At 54.2% G+C, this 12,486-nt stretch overlaps 1 protein-coding gene across 2 annotated transcripts in view; it reads right to left on the bottom strand.

Annotated features, from left to right (window-relative positions):
• Positions 1-213: 213 nt before the first annotated feature.
• Adcyap1r1 (adenylate cyclase activating polypeptide 1 (pituitary) receptor type I) overlaps positions 214-12,486 on the bottom strand; it is a gene marked incomplete in the record, with an annotated part of 52,505 nt that continues 40,232 nt past the window's right edge. For both annotated transcript variants that reach the window (XM_013510664.1, XM_013510665.1), the window contains 4 exon segments: positions 214-4,812; positions 6,275-6,316; positions 7,704-7,833; positions 10,797-10,877. In XM_013510664.1, the coding sequence (XP_013366118.1) occupies positions 4,624-4,812; positions 6,275-6,316; positions 7,704-7,833; positions 10,797-10,877 (442 nt within the window).

The raw sequence follows: 12,486 nt of genomic DNA, 5'->3' as shown, positions 1-12,486 counted from the left end.
AGATCCTTCAGAAGCCAAGACTTCACCTTTGCCTTTTCAAGCCCTTTCCCTGCCCACTTGAACCCATTCAAATACCTATCCCTTGCAATTCAAAAAGCCACAAAACCTTACAAATGGGACTACTTTGGAATGATCAGACTCTGGGGAAGACCCCATTCCTACTGCCTCTATTCCTCCCCTGCCTTCCACTTTCACCAGTTTACAGCCACCAGGAAAAATGGTAAGACATTTATTGAGTCAGCTATAGCAATTTGACATTCTTAAAATCCTGGACAAGGTTGTGAGCACAGCATTAGTGGTGGAAGCAGGGGCAGTAAGGTCTTGGGGGACTCATCTTTATTGTGGGAGATGAAACCCAGGTGGCCCGGCTCCCGTGAATGAGCCAGGAGCCACATCTGGGATGCCAGGGGCTGCACCAACCACTCCAGCCTGACAGGTGCAAAGCCACAAAAGACAGACATCAGACAAGACACACATGGTCAAAGGCAGACACATCCCAGGACTCGGAGTTTGGAGAAAGCAGGAGGAATGGGCATGCAGCCCATTTGAGGCAGGTCCCAAGTCCTTGCAGGATTCCCAGGAAGGTGGCATGGCAATGCTCACAGCACCCACTCGAAACTCTCTCCATCCTCATCTTGAAAGCAAACTGATGGAGATAGTGCTGAACTCTGTCCACCAGAGCCCTCTGGCCAGCCCCTTACCCCCAATGCTGGTGGTTTTACAAGTGGAGTAACATTTCATTCAGAAGGGCTCAAAGAAGTAGACAAACAGCAAACAGCATGGAGTCCCTTTCAGGGGGCCCTTGCCCAGGAATGAGCCCACATCTGTGTTGCTTCCAAACTTTGCTTCTGAGCTTCAACCTCATGTTGGCCTGCAGGACCAGTGATGCAATCATGTCCTCCCCACTTGTTAGGCTGGGAGACAGGTGGCAGGAGAGGGTAAGCCTGGGGTCACCGAGCAGGTGGTGAAGCCCAGGTTAGAGAACAGGTTTTCCCACAGCATGCTGACTCCATTACTTCTCCTGCAGTCTGGAGTCCTGACAACTTTCCATAGTCAGAGTCTGCCTTCTGCACAAGGAGGAGTGTTAATTCTACGGATGCTGATGGTCAATGTCATACTCTCGTCCTGTAAAGGGCTGGGCACCTATTGGTGGGGCCCTTTCCTCACCCAGCATTTTGCTGGATTCCTCTGGGTTTCCTTATCAGCCCAAGGAGGAGGTCTGATCCGAAGATTTCTGTTTCTCCCAGCTCTAGTATTTTGTGAGTCTCCCCAGAGATGTAAGAGGGATGAGTCCAGATCAAACAGCAGGTAGGTGGCAAAGCTGGGATAAGTCCAAGTCCCCTGCTCTTTGCTCGGGCTTTTCCAGCCAGTTTCCAAGTTTCTTGGGCTCAAGTGGGAGTTGATGATGACAAAGTACTCACTGCTTTTCTCTCTGGAGTGGGCCTGAAGGAGGTAAGGGTACTCAAAGAATTAAAGACAGAGCCTCTTCCAGTCTTTCCTCACAGAAGAGAGGGGCACATCCAGAGGCTGAGGCTTTGGTGAGTGTCCACAGACACAGGTAAATTTCCAGCTTTGGGCCCAGCTTGAGCTCCCTTATTCTACTGCCCAAGAACCCAGTTCAGGGAAGATGGGGCTAGAGGAGGAATTGCTGTGGCCACTGGACATGTCAAGAAGGCTCACAGTGCTGCCCATGGGGAATACAGTCTGGCCTCAAGTTTGGAGTCGTGAGGCTCACAGTGCTGGGGCCACAAGAGGGCTGAACCTCCTAAATCCCACTTTCTGACCCTCCATTGGCTCCCCAGAAGCCTCAGCTTCCCTGACTTACAACCCCACTTCCCTCAGGATGAGAGACTCTCTCCACACACTGCCTGCCAACCTATGGCCGGGCAGTCATGACGGGAAGCTATCTACCTCGTTATCCCAAGGAGAAGTCAGTCTCCTGTGAGGGTGGGGTCTGTCCTTTAGGATTACATAGAACAAGCACCTTCCCAGGAACAAGCCTCCTACTTCTCTCCAGAATTACCTTTGCCAAATGTCTGAAGCCCTCTTCACATAGCAGTTTCTTACCCTTTCTTGCTCAAAGCAATTACTGCAGTCTTTCCCAGGGCTCATTCCAAAGGGGTAGCTGGTGTTTACATAGGGAATTCTAGGGGATGCACTGGCTATATACAAATCCTCTAGTCTTATTGCCCATTGTAGATTTGAAAACAGTGGGTCAGAGAGGGAAAGGTTTTGCCCACACCTGACATTGTTCCCCTAGAGCATTGTGACCTTGAAAACCAGAATCTCCTAGGACCTTCAGAGTACCTAGCATACATCTGCTCACAAAACTGACAAAGAGCATTCAGACAGAGAAATAACCAATAGGAACTTGAACCACTAGGAAGATTCAGGTCCAGGGCTCAGGGAACAGTTCAGGATGTGAGACTCAGGGTAGATTTTCTTTTTGCTGCTTGGCGATGATGTACATATAAAGTCACAGTTTCTTCTTCCACAGTGAAGCAGACCTGCTGGTGGGGTGATGGCAAATGAAGGGGTCCACAGCCACGGGACTCCTTGGATCTAGGATACCAGTCATGGCACCTGCCCCAGCCAGGTAGAGAGCAATGAGTCACCACATCATGCCAAGATACCTGTTCAAGTATCCATGGCCTGAGCCTGCCCTCCAGGATGCCAGCTACTACTGTAGTGTCCAAATAGAAGGGAAAGGCATCTGGTTTCTAAGAATGGGAACATAAGCAGTATTCCCCACTTTATCTACACACATACATACACATAAACCTCAGATGATACACTGATGCACGCTCATCTACCTGCCTTAGTTATGCACTGGAGGGCTGCTCAAGTACAGAGCCTGGAGAAGGAGCAGAAGCCACCTCACTTCACAAGCATCATGTCCATAATCACAGTATTCTAAACCAAACTGAGGCAGACTCTAGGTCTCTGAATCCTAGGCAACAGCTCCTTCCAAGCAGCATCTCAAGTGCAGGTGATCAGCAGATACTTGCTTGTGTAATACACCTGGCTCCCAGGGCAGGTGAGGGGATGAGAAGGTCAGGTGCAGGATGGAAAGGCCACTGCACACCTGTGACCAAAGTCACTACACGTGCTTGGAAAGGAGCATCAGGGCCTTTTTCCCTCTGGCTTTACCAAAGACCTAGGGGCTGACTGCACTGCCAAAGACACAGGACTCATCTCTATTCATAGAAACAAGAGTCCTATCCACTCAATCTGCAGGCCTTTCCCAGAAAAACATCTCAAGTCCCAGGGCTCCTTCCTCTTTATGAAACTGAGCAAAGCCAAATCACCCTCAACCAAACTTCCAAGGCATTCCACAATAGGATCATGAAGCAAGTCCTCAAACACACAAACACGAACAAGACCAAGAATTTGTGGAATGAACTGGGGCCCATGGCACCCAGCACTTTCTCTACATTCTAGAGCCTGGTTGTGCCTGGCCATGGTTGTGCAACTTGCAGCTGGGAGCCAGGATAGGCATTGGGGAGTAGCTGCTCCACCATCAGTAGCTTCTGCTAATGAATATGGTGGGTATGTCATCCCCTCAGGACATTCTAGCAGCCTGCTGGGATCTAATGCCCAGGGCACCCAAAGAAGTCTTTGCAGAGGTCTCTAAGAGAGTTCAGTAGCTGAGTCCAGGCCTGAAGATCTGGCATCTGGGGCCATCATCCGTGAGGGTGGAGGGTGGGCGGACCCCGGGATGGGGACTTGGGCACATGGAGATGCAAGGTGCTTGAGGACACGCTGACATCACAGGAAGGCAGCTGGTTCATTCTAGACATGGCTTTGACTCGAGGGGAAATGGGGGCAGGGACTTACAGAGACTCTCCACGGTAGGGGTCATTGGAGAGCAGCTTCTCTGGGGTATCCCCAGGGACAGGTGGGGTAGAAGGGTAGCTACCAAGTGAACCATGCCCATCTTGAGTCAGGGGTAGAATATCAGAGATGGTGAAGGTCTTCCACGGGTCTCCCAACTCTTCCACCTCCTTCCCAATTGTACCCGCATTTCTGGCTCTCAGTTCTTCTTGGATCAAATGAAAAGCACCAGAACTTTCCTTGACCCTCAGCCCTTACCCCACAACTGAAGTCTCTGACTGAAAAAGCCCTGGGGCTGTCCCACCGTGCTGGCACCAGGAGCTAGACCCCTAGACACTGATGCTGGGCCCAGGCTTGAGGAGGGCCCACATCTGAAGTCAGACACGATGGGGCTGTTGGGGCAGGTCCTACCCCAGCCTCTCCAGAGGAGGGTCTCTCCAGCCTCAGCTCACAAGGCCTCTTGCCTGGGGGCAGGCCATCACCAAGGCTGGCCAGACAGTGGGGTGCAGGTGGGGCCTGGCTGAGGTGAGAGAAGCAAGGATGGGACAGACTTCCAAATTTGAGGGTTATTTACACTGTCAAATCAGGGCCCAGGGAACCGTGGTGGGTGGGGCCAGTACCAAAATAGGAGGGGCAGTAGCAGATTGTGCCTTGCCTCCTTCTCTCCCTTGGGGAGGAGCCAAGCTCCAGCCAGGGCCTGCCCAAGGGGAGGGAAGAGGCTCAAACATGCGCTGCAGACACCTGCCTGCAGCCCCAGCCTGTGCGGCAGGAGAGGACAAGGGAGAGGGCTCAGGTGGCCAGGTTGTCAGCTGGAAGGGTGGACATGCGAAGCTGGGAGCTGCTCTTGCTCAGGATGGAGAGCTGGGTGCCCCCATTCACCCCACTGCTGGCCAGGGACGGGTGCCGGTGCTTGAAGTCCATGGTGAAGTAGCGGTTCACCTTCCAGCTCCGCCATTTCCGCTTGATCTCTGCCTGCACCTGCGGGGAACAACTGGGCTGTGATTTCTGGGTGGACATCCTCTCTAGTTATCAGCCCTACCTGGCCTAATACCTTCCCACTGCCATGCCACTGCCCCTTCCGTGCCTTTCTCCTCCCCAGCTGCAATTTACAGCTGTTCTCAAGTCACCGTGTGAGCAAGGTCTATGGACAGGTGGCTCCCTACTGTCTCTGAGCCATTCAGAGGTTAGTGCAGGGCATCTCACTGGCTTCTTCAACAAGCAGCCCCTCAAGGCACAGGGGTCAGGGTGAAGACTCCTCTTCTCACTGACCATTAACAATAAGCTGCACTTAGAATCACCTGGGGAGCTTTAAACATTCCCAATGCCCAGACCACATGAACATGACCACATGCCCAGACCACATTACATCCATGTATCTGGGTAAGACCCAGATGTCCATAGACTTTGAAACTTTCTAGATGATTCCAACGTGTAGTCAGGGTTGAGATCCACGAGATAATTCCTCTCTGGGCAAACACATAACTGCATGGTTCTTAGCTTGGTGAGCGGGGGCCATGCCAAGTGAACCTCAGCCCCTATCTGCTCCATAGCCAACCACTGGAAACAAAGCCCCAATCGCTCTCCCCACTTCTAGCTCCCACCTCCACTGCAGGCTCTTGACAAGCTACACACACTCCTACCTCTCAGCCCGCCCAGCCCCTCATGGAGGGCCCTTTCTGCCTCTCATCATTTGTCCTAAAAACAGTCCTTGCTGTATGCAGGTTGTCCTAATGATCACCAAGCCCTAGCTTATTTCTCAGATGCAAAAAAGAGAGACGACTACTGAGATCACAGTCACGCAACAAAAACCTGAGTGTCCTTACTCTTGTCACTCCCCAAGCCCAGGCCATCCATCGAGCCCCTGCCCCTGCCCCAGCACCTGCATTCTAGAGCACCTCCACAGGCTGAAGAAGAGCCCAAAGCTATAGCTCTAGAAATGGAACATTATAGGAAGGTTCCAGGTCTTTCCCTGAGGTCTCGTCCAGATCCTCACAGTCTCTGCTCTGCCAGAGACACATTTGGGCCGGGCAGTGCTGCTGGCTACAGCACTGAGCACTGGGCAGCCTCAGCCCGGCAGTCCTGCCCATGGCACCTCCTGACCCACAGACAGCTCTGCCTGTTCCCCTTTCCTCACTGTCACTTCCTGCTGCCTGAGGCATGGCTCATGGAGACAGCACTCTCTGGGAGCTCTGTGTGCAGCAGAGCAGGTGCCTTTGCTGGTAGAGTTCTGCGCTGCTTGAGGCTTGGCCTCAGCTGCACAGTGGAAGAGAGTCCAGCACAGGCAGAGGCAGTCAGGAGATCCTGGCACCACATGACACCGGCAGATGCATAACCAGCCCTCTGCTGTCAGTACCCCAAGCTTGGCAATGCCTTCCTCAGGGCGATACACCCCAGCAAGCCCCACCTCTGCTGCCAATGAGCTGGAGGACCACAGTCTTACCTCCCCGTTCAGGAAACAGTAGAGAATAGCCACCACAAAGCCCTGGGGAGAGAGAAAAGGCAAATCTGAGCACACTGGCAAAGGACGTCCTGCATGCTGTGTGCCTGGGCATGTGGGAAGAACAGGAGTTGAGGATGACACCAGAAAGCACAAAAATACATGTCCTGAACTAGGGCACTGCCCAGGGATGTGGAGTATGAATGGACACATGTTGCTGCTCTGCCCCATCAAGATTGGCACACCTGTGAAGCTGGGTTTCTGGTGAGTCAGCCCCCACCAGTACACCCTGGCTTTGGATACACCTTGGTCCACTTCTTCCAACTGTCAAAGGCCAACTCCATCCTATTTTCAATAGGAAGGCTTCTTGGAATGTTCTAGAATTTCCTCTGAGCCCTCCCACTAGTCTATAGGCTGCTGAGGGCAGGATGCCTCCAGGACAAAGCAGACTTTCATCTTCCATAGCTACCCCCATTTCCCCCGGGCTGCACATTCCTGCACACGCTATGTGGAGTGAGCACTTGGCACAGAGTGGGAATTTAGCGGCTGCATGTGCACACTGGAACAAGCACATTTTCCAGAGCTCTGCCAAGCCATTCCCCAGAGCCTGAGCTCGGCTGTCTGCGCTGTGCGAGTGTGTGAGGAATGCTGGCTGGGTGGCCCCGGCAAGCACCTCACCGAAGCCCTGGGCTCTGGTTCTCCGTCAGAACACTGGCTCTGAAACTCCCAGCCTCACCAGGCTAAGCACCTGAACCAGGTAAAAAGGCCTTGGATTGAAGTGGGGGCAGGGAGAGCTGCAAGTCAGATGCAGAGTAACCTCCTGACCATCAGCTCTCACGCTAAGTTGAGCAGGCCGCTTAGGAGAGGACACCAGGGAGCCGGGGTTCCCTTCAGGGCCCACTGCTCCTTCCATCTGTGCACTTCCTGCTGTGGTTCACTCGCTTGCTTAAAGCCCCGCTGGCTCCCTCCTCTCTCGCTCCTCTCAGCCCCTTGCTCCCTGGCGTGTGCACCTGCCCTGTCGTTCAGCTCGGCCAGGTCCCACGCTGGGATCCTGTGCCGGGGACCCCAACCCAGGTGAGACAGAACTCCAGCCCTCGGGAGGGGCGAGGTCCAGCAGGCTGAAGTCTCGATGTGGACACGCTGGGCTCTCAACACCATCACACACTGAAGGCCAGGCTACTGAGGAGCTGGCACCACAGATCACCCAAGGGGGCCTGGCCCAGGATCCCCAGACACAGCGACAGCCAGACACTCATGTGTCTCCTCACAGCAGCAGACAGAGGTCTCCCAGCACGGTTCTATTCTGGTGCTCATTTCACAGACAGAAACACTGAGGCCCAGAGCCAGGGTTAAAGATGTTCGAGAGCCACCAGCAGGTCAGAGGCCAGGCCCTGGCTCCTGGAGAGCTCTGCCCTGCATGTGCCGTGCCTACCTGGAAGGAGCCCAGCCCCAGCTCAAACACGAGTCTCTCCCTCTTGCTGACGTTCTCTGGGGAGAAGGCGAACACCGTGTAGTGGATTCCGAACAAGGGGATGAGCAGCAGCGTGGACCGGGCCAGCCGTCTGTGGGAGAAAACACGGCATCTGCTCCGGGGGCTGCCAGGGCTTGAGAGCAGTGCCTCCAAGCAGAGAAAGCACTCCCAGCCTCACTCCCTCCAGACACCCTGACAGCAGCCCCTGCTCAGCATTCTCAGCTGGCTTCCAGGGCGCCCTAGGAGATGAGGGGCACCCTCCGAATCTGCAGGGCACCCATTCAGTGTCCTGCAGAGCCACCAAAAATGTACGTGCAGTTCACAAGGACTCCTGTGTGATGTGCTAACCCCTCAGAGAAGACAGTCAGGGAAAAACACTGGATAGGATTCAGGAGGCTTGAAGCAAATCAAAGCTTTCCCCGCCCCAAAGGAAACTCTACATGCCCCAACAGAGCTGCCCCCAGGTGCTGCAGAGACAGTGGTTTTCTGAGTATGAGTCTAGCTGGGGACGCCCACGGAGAGCAACAGGAGGTGTGAGGACAGCTGGGGAGGGACAGCACCGTGTGGGCCACAGAGGGAAACTTCGAGGGGTCCCAGGAAGAGCTTCCTGACACTGCGCCCAAACCTCCACCCAGGCAGAAGGAAGCTGTCACCCAGGAAACCAAGCCAAAGGAAAAGAAGGAGATCTGCTCTGGGGTGGGGCAGGAAGGGAACCCCACCAGGCCTCCTGTGGACAGCTCTCCCCACACTCCTAGGCCAACAGGGCTGGGCCCTGTCCTGAGGGTGCAGGGACATGGTGGCTTGTGCTGAGGGCATCAGGGGCCAGCGCCCTTTTGGTTGTTGCTCTGCTGGAGGGGGCTCTGCAGGGGCTTTCTCAGGGTTGGGCCCTATCTCTGCCCACCCTAACACACTGGCTTCCCAAGGGCCTTCCCCAGAATCCAGCCTCACCCTGCTGTGCCCAGCCCAGCTCTTCCAGAGCATCCGTTTCACCTTCTCCCGGCAGAGCTGGCTCTGCCCAAGCGGGCGGGGGGTTTCAGGGTGGCTGTTGGATTGGAGGCCACTACACAGGGTGTCCCTCACTCCCCAAACCTGGCCTTTCTGGGAGAGAACATTCTACAGTGTGAGAGGTCCAGATGTCTAGAAAAGCCAGCCTTGACATCCTAGCGTCTAGAAGAGAGGATGAGGCGGGATGAAGAGAAGGGAAGAAGACACGGAGGAAGGAGGAGCCTGGAGAGATTTCAGTTGGGGGAGCTCAGTCCAGAAAGGAGTGGGCCTGGCATGTGGGGAGCCCACCTGTCCCCTCCTTGCTCACTGCTCACTTCTCACCCTTGTGCAGGCCCTGGGGTCCGTGGACCAGAGTAGAGCCAAGAGGAGCTGAGTAAGCCCCTCCTCTGAGCCTCGGTGGGCCATCCTTTCAGCTTTCCTCTGGTCTGTTTCTGACTACGGCCTCTAACGCTGGGCAGCCCCTTGTTTATCTCGGTTACGTCCCACAGCAAGCACATCTGGACACAGAGCCGACACTGGAAATGCCTGCCATGAAGGAGTAAGTGGATCACACAGGCACAAGCACCTGGAGTCCTCCAACCAGAACACCTCCTGGATGCCAGGTCCTGCTGGTGTGTGTGCTCAGGACCTGGCAACAGAAGGCAGCCGGGAGTATCGAGATGGCACAGAAGAGCAAAGTGGCCAACCGTGAGCACACCTTGCCATGCTGGGGGCTCTGCCACAGTCTTACCTGGGGACTGACTTTAGCACACACTCGAGGGGTTCCCCGGAATCAGCCTGGGGAACTTGCCTTCCTCCCTCTTACCTCACCTCCTACAGAAGGACTCTCTGGATATTTGTCCTTGTATCCCAAATAGGGTCCTGGAACTCAAGGTATCAAACCTTTCCAGTTTTCACAGTGGTGTTGGACAGGTCAGGTCCAGGGTATAAGAAACAGTGACCTTCCAGGCACAGAGTCAAGACCCTTCTAGCCACAGGATTACGTGGTGACCCCACTGAGCATGGCTTGTGGACTAGTCCTGGGGTGCCACCCCCCAGCAGCCCTGCAGCAACCCTGGCATGGTCAGGTACTTCAGGAGACTCAGGCACTCAGAGTCCTCTTTGGCAGACAGGACAGGGGATGAATAAGATCTCTGGAGCCCCAGAGTTGGAACTTGTGCAGTCCTGAGCTGCGTGCGTCTTGGCATGGGACCATAGGATGTGCACCTCACTGTACCATCTGATTAGCCTAGAGAGACAGCGACACTGGGCCGAGGCCTCCATCCTCCTCCCCAAGGCCCATCCCAGGGAAGAAGAGTCCTGAAATGCCAAGAAGAGCTTCCAGTGATCACAGGTGCCCAGGGGGCTGCCCAGGGAGGCATTTCCCCACTCAACATGAATGCCCAAATGGAGGCCAGTGTTTTAGTCAGATACGACTTGGGGCATGGTGTTAAGGACTCTCTGGGTTCAAATCTGTGCCCTGCCAATTATGTGGCCTGGAGGAAGTCACTTTGTCTCTCTGTGCTTCAGTTTGCTCATCTGTAAAATGGGAGCAATACAAGGACCCAACTCATAGGGTCACTGTGGCTACCAGCTCACACATACAGTGTTCTGCAAAAGGAGTGAGGTCCCCTGCCTTGTGCAAGGGACAGTCTCTATGAAACCAAGGTCTATGTTTTCAGAAATAATTTTGTAGTTGCAGAGATCAAAGCCCAGAGAAGTCAGGAATTTGGAGAGGGCTGCACACCAGGCAGCACTGACAAAGACTGCACAGCGGCTTCCTCAGCACAGGGCAATCCCCAGGATGCTCCTGCAATGATTGCAGCTCCATCCTTGCGCGCTCCCCTCCCACCCCAGGACCAAAGGACTGCAGAGAACTCACAAGACACTGGGACCTCAGCATGCAACAGCCATGGGGCGGGGGCGGGCCAGGAGGCACAGGTTGGTGCTCCACGTCCTCCAGCCCGGCAGGACACAAGCTTAAGCCAGTGGCAGCGGTGGCGACAACATGCGTCCCCCTCCCCTCCAGGACACCCGACCACAGCCACGGCCACACACACGCACACTTACAGAGTAATGGTGGACAGTTCTGACATCTTGCAAGAGTGCTGCTGAGCCCGCTGTGGCTTGCAGTAGCATTTCTGCACGCAGCTGCTGGGTGTGACAAGATTAGCACTTCTGTCAGCTGGGGGCCTCGGGCAAGGAAGAAACTGAGGGTGGGCAGAGGAGTAGGGGCGGGGAGGCAGGGCCAGGGTAGTCATGTAGAGGAGGAAGAAGCTGAGGGCTAAGACATGGTCAGCTCTGGACAAAGAAATCACACTTAGACGTGCACAAGTGTGTGCATGGTTGCACACACACATAGAAGCATTTGCACTGGGACCATTGGTAAGTGAGAGAGTTTGGAGCGGAATGTGTGTTTCGAAAGTGGACCTTGAGCAAGGAGCCTGAGGCCATCCCTAGGGTCAGCCCCAAGCTCAGGATGTGGACTCACCAGAGGTCACTCAGTGAGACAAACAGCTGGAAATTCACTCTATGGACCTCGCATGGTGCTGGCATATCAGAGTTCTGGCCTTGGTTGTCAAGGTCCCTCAGTTGTCCTCTGGTTGTCCCCTCTACCCCTCTCTCCTCCCTCCCAGGCATTCTTCTCACTGTGTCAGTGCACACAGGGGGAGCAGGGGTTAAGCTGGACTGACTATATTATTATGTAGCCTAGACCTGCAGTATCCCATGATAGCCACAACCCAAATGTGGCAATGCAAATTCAAATTAAATCAAACTAAATTCTTCTTCCTCAGTTGCTCTACCACATCCTAAGGGTTCATGGCTGCATGTAGCTGGTAGTGACCATACTGGGCACAGGGACACGGGCATGTGTATCCCTGTGGAAAGGGCTACTGCACCAGGCTGGGCTTGCCTGGATCAAAGCTCAAGGGCAGAAGCTGAGGGCCGAGAGAGCACCATTTGGGCATTGACCTGCCCTGCAGAAACTAGTCACCTTAAGGAGGTGGACCTAGCAACAAGTCTAGCTCCACATTCTTCTGGACATGGAGAGGGCAGCCCTAACCTAACAGAAACCTCAGGCTGACTCCCTCCTCTACTGACCCTTAGTGGTCCTGCGCATGCTTGACACCTTTCAGGGGTGAGTAAGAGCTGCGGCATCTTAGACTGCAGGAGTTTCTCTTTTACCAACCCTTCTCAGGTACCACTTAACTCTGGCTGGAGGATGGATACATCTGGAGAGGATCAGATGTCAGTGAAGCAGATGTGCAAGGGAGATTAGACCCTCAGCATCCTGGCCAGCGTCTGCACCCCTCCAGTTTGTGGTTCTCATTTAATCAAAGGCTTCTTTCCATTCACACAGCCCATGAGACAAGCACTGTGGGCCTACTTTGCAGAAGAGAAATGTGTGCTGTGGTCTGATGCTTGGCTACTCAGAGTGGCCCCAGAGCAGCAGCAGGAGGACTCCCTGAGCACTTCTTAGAAATATAGACTCTAAGTTAGGCATGGTGGTCACACCTGTAATCCCAGCACTTTGGAAAACTCAGGCAGGAGGATCACAAGTTCAAGCCCAGGCTGGGAAACTTAGCAACTTATATGGCAAGACTTTGTCCCAAAATAAAGATTAAAAAAATTTAAAGGACTGGGGATGTTACTCAGTGCAAAAGCCCTGGGTTCAATCCCCAACACGGCAAAAATTTAAAAAAAAAGTCTCAGCTACCACCCAAACTATCACCTGCTCAGAATCTGAATTTTAACAAGA

This window comes from Chinchilla lanigera, unplaced genomic scaffold, assembly GCF_000276665.1.
Source record: "Chinchilla lanigera isolate Chin_1 unplaced genomic scaffold, ChiLan1.0 scaffold00009, whole genome shotgun sequence".
Classification (NCBI taxonomy): domain Eukaryota; kingdom Metazoa; phylum Chordata; class Mammalia; order Rodentia; family Chinchillidae; genus Chinchilla; species Chinchilla lanigera.
The sequence above is the reverse complement of the archived record's forward strand: the minus strand, read 5'-3'. Positions and strand labels throughout refer to the sequence as shown.